At 39.2% G+C, this 18,167-nt stretch overlaps 1 protein-coding gene across 7 annotated transcripts in view; it reads left to right on the top strand.

The window, feature by feature from the left end:
• Nucleotides 1-3,308: 3,308 nt before the first annotated feature.
• Nucleotides 3,309-18,167, top strand: part of YAF2 (YY1 associated factor 2) — a 65,793-nt gene continuing 50,934 nt past the window's right edge. For 4 of the 7 annotated variants that reach the window (XR_013830594.1, XR_013830595.1, XR_013830596.1 and 1 more), the window contains exons 1-3: nt 3,309-3,447; nt 3,896-4,021; nt 5,612-5,989. Coding sequence is in view for 3 of the 7 variants with exons in the window: in XM_079937850.1 (XP_079793976.1) it covers nt 3,422-3,447; nt 3,896-4,021 (152 nt within the window). In the remaining 4 variants the exon portion in view is untranslated. The remainder of the gene's footprint in view (nt 3,448-3,895; nt 4,022-5,611; nt 5,990-18,167) is intronic. The other 3 variants (XM_079937851.1, XM_079937850.1, XM_079937852.1) reach the window with 1 other exon arrangement.

The raw sequence follows: 18,167 nt of genomic DNA on the forward strand, positions 1-18,167 counted from the left end.
AGGTATCTCCATTTTGTAAAAACAAAACACCAACTGACTAAACAAAAACCAATCAACCTTTTAAAATGTGATTGGTTTTACACCTGTAGCTTGCTATTGTTGTACTTCATTTTGAGTTCTTTCAGGGAAGGTTTGTAGCTTATTTCTGCTTGTAGCTTGTAGCTATTTCTGTTTGTAGCTTATTTATACCATTTTCCCCCTCAAATTCCAGTTGATAAACAAGATGGTACTTCTCATTTCAGGTAATAGCTCCTGTTGCCTAATAACTATATATAAAGCTTTAATACATAGTTTTTATTGCTGTTGTTATGCTTGCCTTGTTGATATAAACTCAGGACTAATCAGAACAGCCTGGGGTCTCTGGGATCCAAGGTCAGTTTCTTGATATAAGACAGGTGCACTCAATCTTTTTTATCCACCTCCACAGAGAACAGAATCCTGTGTGCAGGAGTCCATGCACGTTTCAGTAACTTCTCCAGTCTCTACCATTCTCGGAAGCATAAGAGAATGGAAGTTAATATTATTATATTGATGGCCCACGGATTTTTTTTTTTTGGCTGTGCCATGTGGCTTGTGGAATCTTAGTTCCCTGACAAGGGATCAAACCCTGGTACCCTGCAGTGGAAGCGTAGAGTCCTAACCACTGGACCACTAAGGAATCCAGGGATTATTTTAATTTTTAAAAGGTACAGCATTAGAAAACTTCAAGAATTTATTGTTAAATGGTTAAAAACTATTGTTAAACTGTACCATTTTACAAGTGACCCTAGTGAATTGCATGTCTAAAGTACTGAACTCTGGTGTACTAAAAGGATAAATGAATGGGTAAGAACCTGCATCATCTAGTGACAAGCATCTTTCTCTTCTCCGCCAGCCACTCTTCCAGACAGGTAAGAAACACTTTAGGAAAAAGGTGTGATTTTTGTGGTGAAGTAGGAGAAGTAGCTCCTGTATCTCTGTCTCCATGGGAGCCTAGTACAGGAAGGGGTTTTTCTAAGATAAGCACCAATAAATGGGAGGCAGCGGGTACAGTGCAAGGGCATGTGCCTTGGTATTTCGCAGAAAATGGGTTTCTGGTTCTTCTACAGGGACTACATTGCAGAGTTGTAAAGTAGTTTGGAGAGTTGTAAATTTCAGCAGTGATTGATGATCCACTGCCCAGAATGTGCTTAACAGGCTGTAAATCCTGGTATGAAAAAAAATTACCTCACTGTAGAATTGTGACACAGGTGAATGTATTCATTCTGAGAATATTTACTGACTGCCTACTATGTGTCAGACTATTCTAGGGGCTGGAGATGCAGTGATGAAGACAATGGATAAAAGTTCCTGCCCTTCTTGAATTTATGATTCAGAGGTGGAGCTTACTTTATAATGGTGGATGTTATATTCTAGCGAAATGGTGATTTGCACGTTGGGGATTTTTAGAGTGCTCCATTTGCTTTTCTTTTGATTTAAAAATACTTTGTTGCCATCACTTTTGCAAGTAGGCCACTTTTTGTTAATCTCCTTGATAATCCATCCAGCTGAGGAATTTAAAAACATCACAATACCTTAGACTTGGAAGGGACCTGCATTGAGATAATAGTTTTAACTCCTTTATCTTACAGATGGAAAAAAGGAAGTGACTTACCTAAATTTACCATTACATTACTGAGAGATTGAAGACTAGGCCTTAGATCTCTGTATGCTTTCCTCAATCATATTCCTCATGGTTTCTGGGTTTCTGAATTGAGGTCTGAGTCATAAGAAGCGATGCTTGCAAAAAACACAGATGGTGCGATGAGTTCAGAAACGGCTGTAGATTGCAAACCTGATTTGGTTAATCAGAAAGCAGGGCTTGAAAATAGAAACAGACTCACAGATATAAAAAACAAACTTGCTACCAAAGGCGAGAGAGAAGCAGGGAGAGACAAATTAGGGGTATGGGATTAATAGATACAAACTACTATGTATAAAGTAGATAAGCAACAAAGATATATTGTACAGCACAGGGAATTATAACCATTATCTTGTTATATTTATAATGGAGTATAATCTGTAAAAATACTGAATCACTATGCTGTAACCTGAAACTAATACTGTAAATCAACTATATTTCAATTAAAAAAAAAAAGCAAGCATGACTTGGTGAAATACTGACGGGGTATCTGAGCTCTAATCCTGGCCAGTTCATTAAAGAAAACATTTAACCTGGTCCCTAAATTCCTTCTTTCAAATGTAGGGATAGGCTAGTTGATGAGAACATTTGCATAGTACTCTGAGCCCTTTAAAACATGCATTTATGTAAAGAGATTTACAAAGTGCCAGTACATAGTGGTAAAAAGTGTCATTAGGCTAAGAAGTCTCAGAGCCTTAGCAAAGTTCTTGATCAGCGTGGTGACATAATGTTACCCGCGTTTATTATTAATCTGGTTGTGAATTACTGAATAGATTGAGGAGGTGGGGCTGGAGCTTCAGAGACCAGTTGGATGGGTTGCCAGAGTCCAGTACAACACGAGGGCATCCAGTACGCTACGGTAATGAGACCTGGGAGGAAAGTGTTCTTTTCTTAACAACGTTCAGGGCACATGCAATCTCGTTATTTACAAAGAAGAAAAAAGGTTTTATGAGTGTTTTTTGTTGTTGTTTCTTTTTAAAGCAGCTACTGTAGAGGCCTGGGAGGCGAGAAGAGCGCATTTGGAATTAAACCAGGGTTAGATTCCTGGCTTTATCCTTTTCTAATTAGGTAATATAGAGGAAGTCACCTAACCTCTCGAGCCTCGGTTTCGTTTCCTCCAAATTAAGGGCGACAATCCCTACTTGGTAGAGCATTTGTGTGCACAAAACCAAGTGGCTTAAGGCACCTAGCAATGGCGCTCACTGGTGGCTGCCGCCTGCCCCCGGGTATCCTTCGAGCTAGGGCTGAGACGCCAAGGACCGCCCAGGCCCGGAAAGCGGTTCTACCTGGAGACCGCAGTCGCGCACTCTGCTCCGGAGTCGGGCTGACCTCTGAACGCCGGCCCCCGCCTTGGACCAGGCTTCGCGCAGGATGACAGAGCATCTCTCGCTGGAGGGGCTCCCAGGATGCCGACAGGAAGCGGGCGGCACCGGGCGGAGAGGCGGTGACCGCGCCTGAGGCTGCGGCGGCCACCCCCACGCGGCAGCCCGCGAACTCGCCGCGAGTGCTGGGCCGCGCTGGCCTCGTTTGAAGTCTCCGGCGCGGCCGCTGGTTGGCGGGCGCGGGTCACGTGGCCCAGGCAGGAGTTTCCCCGACAGCTGGAGGCTGCGTGGGATCCGGCGGCGGCTCCGGAGCTCGGCGGTGCGGCCTTCCCCGCCCCCTCCCTCCTCCCCCGCCCGCTTCCGCCCGTCTTATTATCCTCCTTATTGACAAATAGAGCGGCCGCGGCGGCGACTCTCGGCGTGCGTTTGTAGCCAAGCCATGGGAGACAAGAAGAGCCCCACCAGGTAACAGCGCCCGGGCCCCCGGGCCCGGACTGTGCGGGCGGCGGGGCCCTTGCGCCGGGCTTCAGGCGGCCGCCTCGCTCGCAGCCCGAGCAGAAGGGCGAAAACGGGGGCGGTGCCGCCGCTGCGCGAGCGCTGCCGCCTGAGGGGCCGGCGCCGGCCGCCCCACAATGGAGTCGCGATGGCGGCGGCCGGAGCGGCAGCTCGGGGTGTCCGAGCGGCGGTGGCGGCGACGGCGGCGGCGGCGGCGGCTGCTGCTGCGGCAGCGGCCGCGCTCACGCCCCCGCCTTCCTGACTCCCCTCCCCCTTCGAGCCGGAGCCTGGCGCGCTGGGGGCCTGCAGGGCTGGGGTCGCGGGACTGGGGCGGGGGGCGAGGCGGGGGCGGCCGCGGGGCCCGGGCGCGGCCCGCTGGTGACCCCGCGCCGCGTCGTGTCCGGGTTGTGTCCTGCAGGCCGAAGCGGCAGCCGAAGCCGTCCTCGGATGAGGGTTACTGGGACTGTAGCGTCTGCACCTTCCGGAACAGCGCCGAGGCCTTCAAGTGCATGATGTGCGATGTGCGGAAGGGCACCTCCACCCGGTGAGTCCCGGGCTTGCCCCGCGCGGCGCCTGCCCACCGGCTCGCGGCGCCAAGGACGCCCCTGCGGCCGCCGCCCCCTCCCGTGACACTGGCAGACCCGGCGGGCGGAGGCGAGCCTGAGGTGGTGGCCGCGATAGGAACTGGGTCAGATTGATCGCGACCCAAGCGATGCTTTGCGGTGAGGGGTAATTGAAGAGGCTGGAACGGTTTTTGCTGCCAAGAGAGAATAAATTGTTTAAGGGAGGCATTAGCTACTGCGATTTAATTCGTGTCGCTGGGTGTAATGACCCCCCGCCCCCCACCCCTTCCCCACCACACAGTCCGGATGTAATAACGTTGGCTGCATTGTTGTGTTAGTGTGCAGGAATCAAAGAAAAACGATGAAATCCTCTTTAGGAGCGAAAGATGTAATTTAATGTCGTTCCTCAAAAAAGTATCTGATTATAGAATCCACAACAGATTAAGCTTCCTTTTTTTTTTACATAGACGTCTGGAAGGGTCAGATCAGGGGTTCGTGTAGTGTTTTTAATCCCAGGTCCTCTAATATTGTATAAATAAATAGTTGGAGGTGAGCCCAGTCACAGGGACACATTTTTTCTGAAAGTGTCTGAATATCTTTAGTTTGATTAGATGGCAATCTGTTAGACTATACAAATGGGATAAAATGATCTCTGCTTATTTTCAGTCTTTATTTTATTGTAAGCTTACAGTATGATAAGAGTCTTTTAAAAAACCACTTAAGTGTATTAAGTGGATAAAGAAAATCATTCAGGAAATTCAAAGTCTGTGGCATTCTTGATCTGCCAGCACTTAGTTACTGTGATTTATGGCCTAATATTTAGATGGCATATACTCTTGATTAAAGTCTGTTAGAAACTGGATTATCATGAGAATACTAATGCGTTATACTGTTGTTTTTAAAAAGGGCTATACAATAGTAACATTAGAGGAATAAATATATTCAGTAGGAGTTAGATTCCTAAAAATGAGATACCCAGATTTTTAAACACCATTTACAGCATTTTATTAAATTTTTAAATGTGAACACATAAATGGTTGTCAAAACTTGAAATTTTAAGATTTGCTGAGTGAAGCTAGCTGCTTTTGACATACCTGTCTTTTTGTAAACCACAATATGCTTTTCGTATATTAATTCTCATTACATTGGATAAAATATATTAAATATTTTAATCATGTCCTTTAAAAAGAAAATTTTCAAACAGCTGCTAAATTCAAGGGAATATAACAGAACATGCTAAAAAGAAAAAAGTACCATTTGCTAAAATGAATGTGGTAACTATTTTTGGACCCGTGATTTAAGTATTTTGAAAAGCAGAGTATCTTTGTATCTCTAAGTCTATATAAGGTTGGATTTGGCTTAGATTATATTTGTATATCTATGTTAGTACTTTGTACTTTTTTAAACGCTCAATAAGCAATTTTCAGAAAAGGCAGGAACTTTAATGTGGAGACAGTTTTTATAATCTTAATCTCTGGTGCGATATTGTTGCTTTTTGTTGTTCCCTCTCTATTTTCTTGTAGCCACTAGAAAAATACTGAAACTAGAAGAGCCTGTATGTTTATTTGCAGGGACAGCAAGGAAGGGGGGAAGCTGGTGTCCTACTCCACAGCCAGTCTTGGGGTTAGAGGAACCCTGAGAAATAGAGTAGGTGGTGGCAGCTCAGAAGAGAAGAAACAGGCCGAATACCTGGCACCTGGAAGAAGAAGGAATATAGTGCACAGGGGAGTTGGCCCAGGACAGAGAAGTGGGCCTAGTTTAAAAGAGGCTTGAGGCCCACATGGGGGCCCCTGACATTTCTTACCAGTACATCTGAGCTCTTATAGATCCAATTTTTAGTGGTGGAAACATTACTTGAGAAGGACTCAGAGAAGCATTGTCATTTGGATTGAAACTGAAGAGGCTCTGGGCAACTCACCAGAAGTCTAAGGGACACTCTGTTCCTAAAAGTAAGTGTTCTACACTACGACCCTCTCAGCTTCTTCCTTCCTCTCTCTGAATTTGTCTCTTCTCTTTTGATTTTGGCCCTAAGTTAAACCTAAGAGCTCTAATTTCTCTGTTACCTGTTATTTTTCTCCCATTGTTTCTGAAATTCAGAGTGGAATCCATGTTTGGGTAGAACAATGGAACAGGGCACTGTTAATAGGGCAGATATTGATTGCACCACAAAATATTTGTCTCTGGTAATATTAGAAAAACAGGATTAAAGGGCTACATAACACTGGAGAAGCAAAAGTTTCAGTAGTTAGAAGAAATAATTCTCTACGACTGACATGTTAATTAGCAGTTAGGGTAATTTCAAGAATAAGGTTGGCAATTACTAAAGCAGGGACTGGATAGCTGCAGAGCCCAGGGATGCAGTTTGCTTATTACTTGTTTTTGTGACTGACAAACAGGACTCGAATCCCTTGGGTCAGACTCACCTTTGAACTGATTTTGTCTTAGTCACCAAATGTGAGGCCAAGTCTAAGCCAATCCCAGAAATTTGAAAAATCTTCTTTTTAAACCTCCAGAGAAGATGGAGTCCATGACCTCCCTTTTTTTCTTTTTTCTTTTTTTTTTTTTGTGGTACGCGGGCCAGTCACTGCTGTGGCCTCTCCGTTGCGGAGCACAGGCTCTGGACGCGCAGGCTCAGCGGCCATGGCTCACGGGCCTAGCCGCTCCGCGGCATGTGGGCTCTTCCTGGACCAGGGCACAAACCCGTGTCCCCTGCATCGGCAGGCGGACTCTCAACCACTGCGCCACCAGGGAAGCCCCATGACCTCCCTTTAAAGTCTTTCTGACAGTCTTTTTTGTTTAAAGGATATCTGATTCAAATCCTTTATATTGCAACAGATGACCTTTTCCTTTGGCAATATCCCTGGTAGGTCATGTTCTTCTGTAGAATAACTGTATGGAATGAAATGAGGTTATATTGATAGCAGTATTTCAAAATGAAATGTGATTTGAAGTAGCTTCAATTCCTAAATTGATAAATTATATTCTTTAAGTGTATGCCATTTCTCTGATTGAATTTTAATTTTGTACTTGCTGGCCTTAATTAGTTTAAATTTCACTAATCTTTTTTAAAATCTAGAATCTAAATAACTAGATAGTTCAAAAGTGAAGTTTTCTACAATGTGCTTTTGTGAAAGAATCAATGATAAATGTCAAACTGACAGGAAAAATGTAAAAATGAAAAAGTTACAGTGACAATTATTTTCAAAGGTACTACACAATTTCCTTCATCTTTATATTTGAAATTCTTTTAACGCAGTAAGTGTCTCAAATATAAACCTAAGAAACTTTAAGAAATCAAGAACCATTCTGAATCATCAGAGAAAAAGAAATATTTAGTATAGTGTGTGTGAGGGTAGTACAATCAATGTATTGAGTTAGACTAGTATCTTATTGCCACTTCATATAGAAATAGAAATTAATGCTTAATTCAGATCGCAGATAGTTAAAAATGAAAATGTTAGAGCTATTTGTTTTGGTTTTGAACTGTGATCTAAATGAGAACCCATAAAACACCTAGTCCAGAGCAGGCTTTCAAATGTAATTTCAAGCGTAACAGGTAATGTTATATTTTCTCAGGATAAATTGTAGTAGTCCCTTTAGGTTTCTCAGAGATGTTATGTTAGAGAACGATGAGAAAGATTTCACATATTAGCAAGAGTACTGGGTGTTATACTAGGAGTCTGGCAGTGAATTCTTGTCTCATTTCAACCACTTCAACATTCAGCAGTTTTTATTGAACGTCTTACTTTGTACGAGGGCTGAGCTAGGTACTAGACATACAGTGGTGGGCAAAATAGATGTTTGTTTCTTCTGTAAAATTTTATGATTTGCTGTGAATTCAGAAACACTTTGAATTGTAACCAACTCTGTACATGAGGTAGTATTAGCAAATCTTCATGTGTGAGCTGAAGAGGTGAAATTTTCTTGTTAAAAGAAATAGTGTTTATAATTGAACAAGTATTATGGTTAGGATCTGACTGTTGTTAAAAAGAATGAGTTATTTCAGCTTCTATAAAATGGGAGTAAACAATATAAAATTCACATTTTGAAGAAAATTAAACCAGTTATCATCTGATAAAACTCTTTTCCAGTATCATCGTTGTCTTGTCATACTTGCTTTCTGTCTTCTAATTTGAGGCTTGGCAGATTCTCCTAGACCCTTGGTGTGGGAATGTGAGGAAAGAATTGCGGACCATCTCAGTCAGTCTGTTTTTCAGAATGCAGAGTTCTGAGCCTCCCTTACCTGAGGAGCCTTTCCAGCTACCACACAGGTGTTGTTCAGAGACTCCTTATTCTAGGAGGTTGGTTGGTTTGTTTTTCTCTCTACATCTTGGGTTAGAGTAGTCACACGGGTTCATTGTTTAAGAGAAATTTTGAAAGTGATTAGTGTTTGGATAGTAGTGGTTTTCAAAGTGTGATCTGATGAACCCTGAGGGTCCCTGAGGACCTTTTAGGGAGTTCATAATCATACTAAGATGTTATTTGCCTTTTTCACTGTGTTGACACTTGAGGAGGTGGTACAGAGGCAATGGTGAGTAAAACTGCTGGCTCTTTAGCATAAATCAAAGCAGTGGCACCACATTGCTATATTCATCGTAATCTTCACCACCATGCACATGCAGTAAAAATAATGCTAGTTTCACTTAAGAATATTGTTCATGAAGCAGTAAAAATGACTAATTTTAGCAAGTCTTGTGTCTTCTTTAATATTCTGTCTGATGAACTGGGAAGTACAAGTAAAGCACTCCTGCTGCATACCAAACTAGTGTGGGTGAGTCGCGAGAGAGCAGTTGGAGTTGTTTGTAGTTGTTTGAGTTTTGAGCAGAACTAGCTTTTTTCATAGAACGTTATTTTTATTTGAGAGAATGCCTGGCAAACTGTGGTTATTCAGACTTGGATATTTAGCAATTTTCTCAAAAATGAACACAGTAAGTTTGTCACTTCGGAGAAAACAATTGATAATATTTGTTGCCAATGATAAAAATTGAGCTTTCAAGTGAAAATTAGAATTTTTGAAAACTTGTAACCACTACAGTGAGCTTAAGAGCCTCCTAGTAGTTTAAAGATGAGATCAGATGGTTATATCAATGAATGTAATTTCTGATATTTTATTATGTGGTTTGTCAACATTTGGAAAATTTGCATCACTCAGTAAACCAGTATTTCCCAGTAACCAGTGTATGATGTTACAAAACCATGCATAGATAATCCACTCAAAGTATAAAATAAACTAATGGATTTTAAGGGAACACTATGAAAACTTCATTGACGTGCTTCCAGATTTCACATGCAGCTAACATTTGAGAAACAGCTCTTTGTTGTGCTTTTATTTAGTATCAAAGAAGAATATCCACAATTATCTGAAAAGCCTATTAAAATACTCCTCCCTTTTTCAACTACATAGTTGTGGGAGTCGAGATTTTCTTCATATTCTTGAAACAAAACAACACATTGCAACAAATTGAATGCAGAAGGAGATATGACAATCCAGATGTCTTCCATTAAGCTGGGTAGTTGAGTACCGCTAAGCTAAAAATATACAATTACAACTCTTCACACAAAGTTATCTTTGTTTTGGAAAATATAGAGTTTTCTCATAAAAGTATATTATTTATATTAAAATATGATTTTTTAAAAATGAAATAATGTATATTTAAGTTTTTTTCTCAGTTTTTATTTTTGATATAGTAATTTATTTCTTGATTTAGATAAGACCTAGATAAACAAAAGCTCTTTTAACTTTTGAGAGTATAAAGAGTTCCTGAGAGCAAAAAGTTTATACACTATTGGCATAGAGTCTTATTAGCTTTGGTTTCTGTATACAGCAGGTTTACTTCGGCAGGCATTCTTTCCCTTTCCTTTATCCTTTGTTGAGTGAGAGCTCTGATATAACCTAGTGACCTAGTTGTTAAACTCAGGGACCTAATCTCAGTCTTCTTTCCATGTCACCTCAGTAGTATTTGATGTTGGCAGCCTTTTTTTTTTTTTTTTTTTTTTTTCTGCAGTACGTGGGCCTCTCACTGCTGTGGCCTCTTCCGTTGTGGAGCACAGGCTCCGGATGCTCAGGCTCAGCGGCCATGGCTCACGGGCCCAGCCACTCCGCGGCATGTGGGATCTTCCCGGACGGGGGCACGAACCCGTGTCCCCTGCATCGGCAGGCAGACTCTCAACCACTGCACCACCAGGGAAGCCCTCCAATAACTTTTGCGATTATATTTGTAACAATATTACCAGATTATTTTGTCCATAATTTGTAGGTATTTATTGATTCAGCATTATTTTTATTTTCACAATTTTGCTTCATATTTTGATACTGTGTTATTTGATTAAAAGCACAATTTTTATAGTTAGATGAGTAACTGAGATGAGTGATTCTGAGTATTTAAACACGGGAATAGTATTTTTATAACACAGTATTTGATTATTTTGAAGATTAAATAAAAACATAAAGAACTTAGCACGTCTTACCATATTTTATTCTTATACACATTCTCAAAAGCATGTATGTGTACAAGAGAAAATAAAACTTTTATCCCAGTTTTAGAACATTTTTAGCTTTATCATTTTTTTGTATTGACATATAACATTATATAAGTTTCATGTTGTAGCATTATTTCAAGGATGACATTGTACATGAATACCTTAGCATTTTTAAGGTATAACTTTGGAAAATTGTGTATTTATTACCTCACAACATTTTCTTTAGGTCTTGTTATTTAGATTACTGAAATTTACTTAGTATAGCTGAAAATGAGAAGTGTTTCTCCTAAACTACTGAAGTCATGAAAGAGTACAGCATATTATGAAATATATTTTATTACTCGATTAAATTGTGGGTTCTCTGTTAAATGATATTTAAAGTTAAAATAGTTGATGTCAAGAGCCTATCAAAAACTAAAATATACTAAACATAGATTTGTAGTATTTGTGATTGTTTAATTGAAAAATAGTTTAGAATTCAGATTTTGCATTTGTTTGAACTACACTGAATTTAAAATTAATGGGATGAATTAAATTTAATTATAATTCAAATGGAAGTAATTTTTACCTTATGATTGAGACAGTATTATGTTATCTATGAACATGTTACTTTCAAAGATAAATCAATTGTACAAATTAGCAGACACCTATATAACTATAGAAATAGGCAGACGTTGAAAAAAGAATTTTCCCTCATCTTGTGCTTCTTTATTATTTCTAATTGTTCAGTCAAGCTAAAAAGATTAGTCATTGATATCTTTCTAGAATTTGTTATTTTGCCTTGCTCGTTAACTGCTTATTCTTCAAGATCCAGCTCACATATCTAGTCCCTGTGACATTCTCCTAAGCCCATCCCAAACTTGCATTCCTTTGTGTTTTTTGTTGATATCTCTGATTGTGATCTCTATCTAACTTCAGCATTTCCTCATAAACCCAGAGTTGATTTTGTCTTTCTTATGAAGCTGAGTATTCTCTCTCAATGGGACAAATTAGCCAGAGAGAGGAGGATGGCTGTATTCTCTTCCTGGAATTAGTTCCTCAAAGTCAATTTGTGATGCTTACCTTTATTCTATCATTTAGCATACTATGGTTCTGTTAGATGTATGCATTTACTCTCGTTATGAGCTTCTTAAGAGGAATATGAGTTTTTCATTATCTTTTTCGAAGATGTTTAACCAAGTGCCTGGGAAATAATAGGTGTTCAGTAAAGTTTTGTTGAAAGAGGAATATAGGTATTAGAAAGGAAGTTATTATTATTTTTTCAATAAGCTTTGAAAAAGTTGGAATTTTGATACAGGTTAAGTCATTATTTGGAAAAGAACCCTCCTGTATACATGTGTGAATTATTGGAAATAAATTATCAGAAGTGAACAAAATTCTAGAATTCTGCACACGCTTATTCTAGGTTTCTTTGCTTATTCCTCTTTCCTTCAAGGTTGGATATCTGGCCAACATACTTTGGTAGAAAGATTAGCATTCTGTGGGGTATCAAGTTTTCATTCAATGAAACCTTAGGTGTTTTTTTTTTTAAAGACACATTTTCCTTAAATAATTATCTTTTATAACTTGTAATGTTAGTGGTTTTACAAGTGTGTAAAATATTATTATGTCATCGTGACTTTGAAACTAAATTATTCATTTAACAAATATTTACTGAACACTTAACAGTGTTTATTGGCTTTCATGATTGCTAAAATCTCTACCTTTTGTTATATATGACCTGTGGTTGATAATCGTCTGTTTTAAAAGATTCAGTAGGGGGGCTTCCCTGGTGGCGCAGTGGTTGAGAGTCCACCTGCCGATGCAGGGGACACGGGTTCGTGCCCCGGTCCGGGAGGACACCACAAGCCGCTGAGCGGCTCAGCCCGTGAGCCATGGCCGCTGAGCCTGCACGTCCGGAGCCTGTGCTCCGCGACGGGAGAGGCCGCGACAGTGAAAGGCCCATGTACCTCTAAAAAAAAAAAAAAAGAAAAAAAAAAAGATTCAGTAGGCATTTTGCTCTGTAATGTTGTTTATTATGGAAATTTACAGAATTACTGAGAATTTTAGAGCTGGAAGGAACCTTTTAAGAGCTTCCAAAGTGTTTAGTCATTTTCTGAGAGAGGCTATTTTTTATTTCTTGAAACCTTAGTGGTAGAGATAAGATAATTTTCAGGGGGAAGATCTTGAGGGGTATGGGGTAGAGATGTTATTATTTAAACTTTTGAAATTGTTGAGGCCACTATTGTTTCCAAACCCTTTCCTCTGGGATTTTCAACTCTGGAGGATTCTTGCTGTCCTGCAGTCTTAGAGAACTGCCAGGTAATGCATAGCAATCTGCTGGGTGAGGTCTTTTCTATTTGTTGGAACTCATGGCTCTAGCTTAGTAGCCTCTTGACAAGTAAGAAAACAGGCCTGGAAAGATTGAGCTGTTCAAGGTCAATAGTTGGTTAGTGCTAGATTCAAATGTTTGGATTTCTAAGTCCTTTTTATTACCTTGCTGTGGTAGCATTCAAATTTGTAGCAAGTAACTTCTTAAGGATTTCTTCTTGTAAATTTCATCATACCTGCATCTAGTGCTGTACATCTTGAGAACTTCTAACATTAAACCTACTACTTACAACTGATATAAGAACTTATGTTAAAATCTGGGCTAGCACTATAGTGAATGAAAAACAAAATGACGGTCGGTTGTTTTCTCTATTTTAAGAAATATTTTTGAAGTTAAAATGTCAAACTTCATTTTGATGTCTTTTACAATAACGTTTATTGTGTATATCTTGACTTCTTTGATATCATAGTATTTCTTAGGAGAAAAATCCCAGTAAATATTATTTCCCTCTTTTATTTGTGATATAAATTCTAAGAATCTCTGATAGTATAACAAATTACAAATTTGAGTGTATGTGAATGTGTGTGTATGATAAAAAATTTGTACAGTTCTCTGACAGTTTTTAGACATGAGCTAAATAAATCACTTCACCTTTACATAATTTATAGTCTGATCAGGGTTCTTTTACACAATATCATCCTTTATAGTATATACTAGCAATGATCAACCTAAAACAGCAGCAAGTGGATTATATTCAATGCCAGAGAAGTAGTTACTCAGGAAGTAGAGCTCTATGTGTATTTGTAAAGTAGGCAAAGTTGTTTTGGTCCTTTTTTCATCTTTCTCCATCCTTTTTTTTATTTACTTTTTGTCTACCCAGGGCCCAGAGTCTCCTAGCCTACTTTCTAAAATGTTCTCATTCCTTTATTTACTAGAAAATCTTTCCTGTTTTAGGTAAATCTTAATAAAGTAGTAGTTTCAAGTGTGAACGTAAGTAACCTGGGCATGGGGGATAGAATTATTTATTTCTTTAAGATAATAACTCTTTTTCTGATGATAAAAGTGTTGCATGTTCATTGAAGATACTAAAGTGTAAGGAGGAAAATAAGAATGCCCACCATCATAACATCTCTCAGGCCAGAGAGATGTTAGCACAGCATTGAACGCACAGCCATCCATTCCTTTAGCCGTACTGTTCTTTCAGGGCCAGCTTTGGGAAGCCTCTTGTGAGAGAGCAAGTTGCAGGAAATAAGGGAGTAAGGAGGAGATGGGTTTGCCAGTAAGAATCAAGTAACAGGTTTCTTGGCGTAGAGAGAGCTGTCCTTCCCTCAAAAGGGCCCAGAGGTTTTGAATTGTGCTCTTTGGAGCCCCGAGATCTCCTGAAATTATCTCAGTGGCTGCCAATGGGAGCAAACAAGTGGGACTTTGTGTTCCCACACTCCACTTCAGCCAGATCATCTATGCTCTTATACATTTTATTTGTTAGGATTTCTCTTAATTTTTATTTCCTAAATGAGTTTTGCTATTAAAACCTTTTTTTTGAGAATCATTGCCCTGTTCCGTCCATTTAGCCTTCTACCACTCAAATTCTGCTCAGCACAGGCTGGATTAATTGTGTGACTAATTCTTAGCCTCACATTTCAAAGGGAAGAGCTAATAATGAGTTTTGTATAATGGTGGGGAGATTTGAAGCTTTTCCCTTTGAAAAGCCTTTTTTCTTTCTCCCTCCTTCCCTGTTCCTTTCCTTTTTTCTCACCCATCTTCTTAGACATTTTGCTTTCTTTTTTAAGACCAAGGCTGATAAGGCCCAGGGCTCTATAATCATTGATAAGTAATGAGCAGTACAACTTACAGATGAAAAATATTTTAAATTCATAATGTCATCAAATTGTACTTTTTGATAAAACTTAAGGCTATTTCATCATCTATATGAATGTGGTTATCAATTTTGCTCAGTATTCCCTTGTTGCCAACTTTTTGTAAACTTAATGTCTCTGATTCACACAGCACTTTTCTGTAATATTCCTTGGTAATTTACATTTTAATTGTAGTCTTGCCATCTTCCACTTATGTAGGATTTCATTATACATGTTTTTAGTGCAGGAAAATATATCTAGTTTTATTTTTCCACTGTGTATTTGTTTTTAATTTTTATGTGTACTCATGATAATGGAAAGCAGAAAAAAGAAAAGAATGTCTATATTTATGAGTTGCTTGCAATTATGTAGTATAGTGGTGAAGAGTTTTGATTCTGGAGCTCAACTATTTGTGCTTATATATTAGTCTCACCACTTACTGGCTGTGTGAACTTGTGAAAGTTACTAACTTTGAGCCTCAGTTCTTTCAGTTGTAAAATGGAGATGATAATAACAACCAAGTGTTGTGAGGATTAAATGAGATAATTCTTGTAAAGTACTTGGCACAGTGCCTGGCATACAGTAAGTCCTCAAAAAATATTAGCTGAAACAGTGAAATACATGAGTGGTAATATATTAATAGACTTCCATATATAACAGTCCCTATTGTCAAATGTGTGGATTCTAGTGGGTGACTGACAAAACCAGAACATAAGAAGTGTTTTCTACTAAAAAATAATACTTCCACAAATTGCTTCAGGGATATTTTCACCCTCTTACCCTCCTTTCCTCCCTCCCTCTCTGCCTGTTTCTTCTCTTCCCTTCGTGTGTGTGTGTGTGTGTGTGTGTGTGTATGTGTGTGTGTGTGTGTGTGTGTGTGTGTGTGTGTGTGTGTGTGTGTGTGTGTGTGTGTGTGTGTTAAGCTGATGTGTACTGTCACATAAACATTTGGGCCTTACCAGTAAAAGTCTTTACATCTAGAAAGTACTTTGGTAGTGTAATAGTGGTAAGCAGTATATATAGACTTAAGAATTGAATAGTTAAAAGCAAAGTTGTTTTTTTTTTTTTTAACTATTTGTCAGAGTTAAAGAGTAAGTCTGCTTTCAAGGTTGGATGGTCAGACGGCATGGTCATGGTCTTTTTTAGGCCACAGTGTCTTGTTTATATTATTTCCTCTGCTTTGTACTCTCTTATCCTCCACAGTTTCTTTCTTACTCTTTATGATTGCTCAAGGCATCATCTCTCTCAAGAAGCATTTCTTTATCCATAGGCCAGAATGAATGCCCTTTCAATTACTCTTAAAGCATTCTGTGCAAAATGTGATGATTATGTTTACACAGTGTATTGAAAATATTTCATTTTGTTTCTCTCTCCTTCCCTGAACTGTAATTTCCTTGAGAGTAGTGCGACCGGTCCAGAATCACATTTTAGTTTAAATCCCCACCATGCCATTTATGGTCATCTAACCATAGGGCTTTGTGGTGATGATTAAATGTGATAAATGATGTAAGGAACTTAACATAATTTTTAGTTAATAATAATAGTAATAATTGTAAATGATATTAATAAAAAATCCCAGTGTCTGTCTTTGTGTCTTGCGTAGGTACTGACAATGCTTAACCGAACTGCAAAGTCTCTTTATCATTTATCTGATTCTGTTGTTGCTTTAAACTGTTTTCCACTTGTTTTTAAGGAACATTTACATCATTTCATTTCATGGGCCTGTGAGTTGGGTAGAGTATGTCTAATTATGCACATTTACTTCATAAAAGAACTTGTGTCAACCTAAATTACCTTCATACTCAACTTTTTCAGCAGTTTAAAAAATGTTTTCTTTTGTCATCGACACAATACATAGTTGAAACCACAGCAAGTAGCATTTTATTCTACGTTGTGATTATTGTGTTGAATCTTAACTAGCGGTAGAGAAACCATTTGGTGGAAGCTGTTGCAGTAGTCTAGGCAAGAGACAGTAGTGGCCCAAACAAGGATAATGCCAGTAGGAGAGAGAAGTGAATGGATTCTAGATATGTTTAGTAGAAAATGTATAGGACTTGATGGATGGTTGGATATGGTTGTGAGAGATAGGAATTTGGGTTTTAGAGAGGGAAGAATCAAGGATAAATCCCAGGATTCTGGCTTAATTATGCAGCTAGGTAAATGGTGGTACTTGTCACTGACCGGAAACAAGAGGAAGGACAGGTTTTGGGGAAGGTAGTGGTTCACTTTTAGGTTTGTTGAATTTCAAGCATCTGAGAGAAATCTGAGAAGGGGGATCTATGAGGCAGTTGGATATGTGGGGCTTAAGCTTAGGAAGGAGATGAGGGCTATAAATACATGTTTGTTTGTCATCAGCATACATGACCAAATTGAAGCCATGGGAGTGAGACAGATCAAGGAGAGAATAGATAGAACAGCATGAGAAAAGAGAACCCAGGACAGAAACTTGAGAAACATCATCACTTCCTTGTGGTGGTGGAAGAAGAGAATCCTACAAAGATGAAGAAAGAAACAGAGGAGAAAGAAAAATTAAGTAGGGAGTGAGAAGCCCAGGAGAGTGTAATGTTATGGGAATAGAGGGAAGAGAATATTTTCAAAAGGAGGGGATGTGGTTGGCCATGGCAAATGGCTTTTACTTTCATCAGAATCTTAATTTTTCCTTTGCATTCTGTGTAATGTTTATTTTAACAAGTGTTGCATTAACATTTATATTTTAAATTGTAACAAGATTATAATCCTGCATAGTGCTTGCACTAAGCTTTCCATGGTAGTTACAACATTCTAAATTATATCTAATAAAGGAGATTAATAATGGTAGGTCAGGAGATGAGTAAAATTATGTTACTAACTAACTTGTTTCAAGGAAGAGTGCTCTAATGATCTAGAGCATTCTTATCTAAATATCACCAAGCCTCTACTTTTACAGGTAACTCCTGGTTATAGAAATTAATAGAATTAATTTAAAAAATTGGGTCCATGTTGGTATCAAGAATTTTTTAAGTGGTAAGTACAACAACTTGGAATGCTTTCTTGGAAAACTGCATAGTTAATTGTGAGGGAGCGTGTATAGTTTGAAGAAGTCCTTATCTTCTGTTTTTAGAAGGAATGAATCATAGCATTAGGTCAGCTAACCAAGCAAATCACAGCACTTTTCATAAAACTGTACAGTATATTTGGTCTGTAAAGTGGTAGTCATTGTGGAGTGTATGGGATTTGATGTGATCCATGTTTCAGATTTTTTTTTTTTTTTTTTTTTTTTTTTTTTTTTGCGGTACGCGGGCTTCTCACTCTTGTGGTCTCTCCCGTTGCGGAGCACAGGCTCTGGACGCGCAGGCTCAGCGGCCATGGCTCACGGGCCCAGCATGTGGGATCTTCCCGGACTGGGGCCCCAACTCGTGTCCCCTGCATCGGCAGGCGGACTCTCAACCACTGCGCCACCAGGGAAGCCCCATGATTCAGATTTTTTTTAAGGCAAAACAT

The sequence above is a fragment of the Stenella coeruleoalba genome (genome assembly GCF_951394435.1).
Source record: "Stenella coeruleoalba genome assembly, chromosome: 11".
NCBI lineage: Eukaryota > Metazoa > Chordata > Mammalia > Artiodactyla > Delphinidae > Stenella > Stenella coeruleoalba.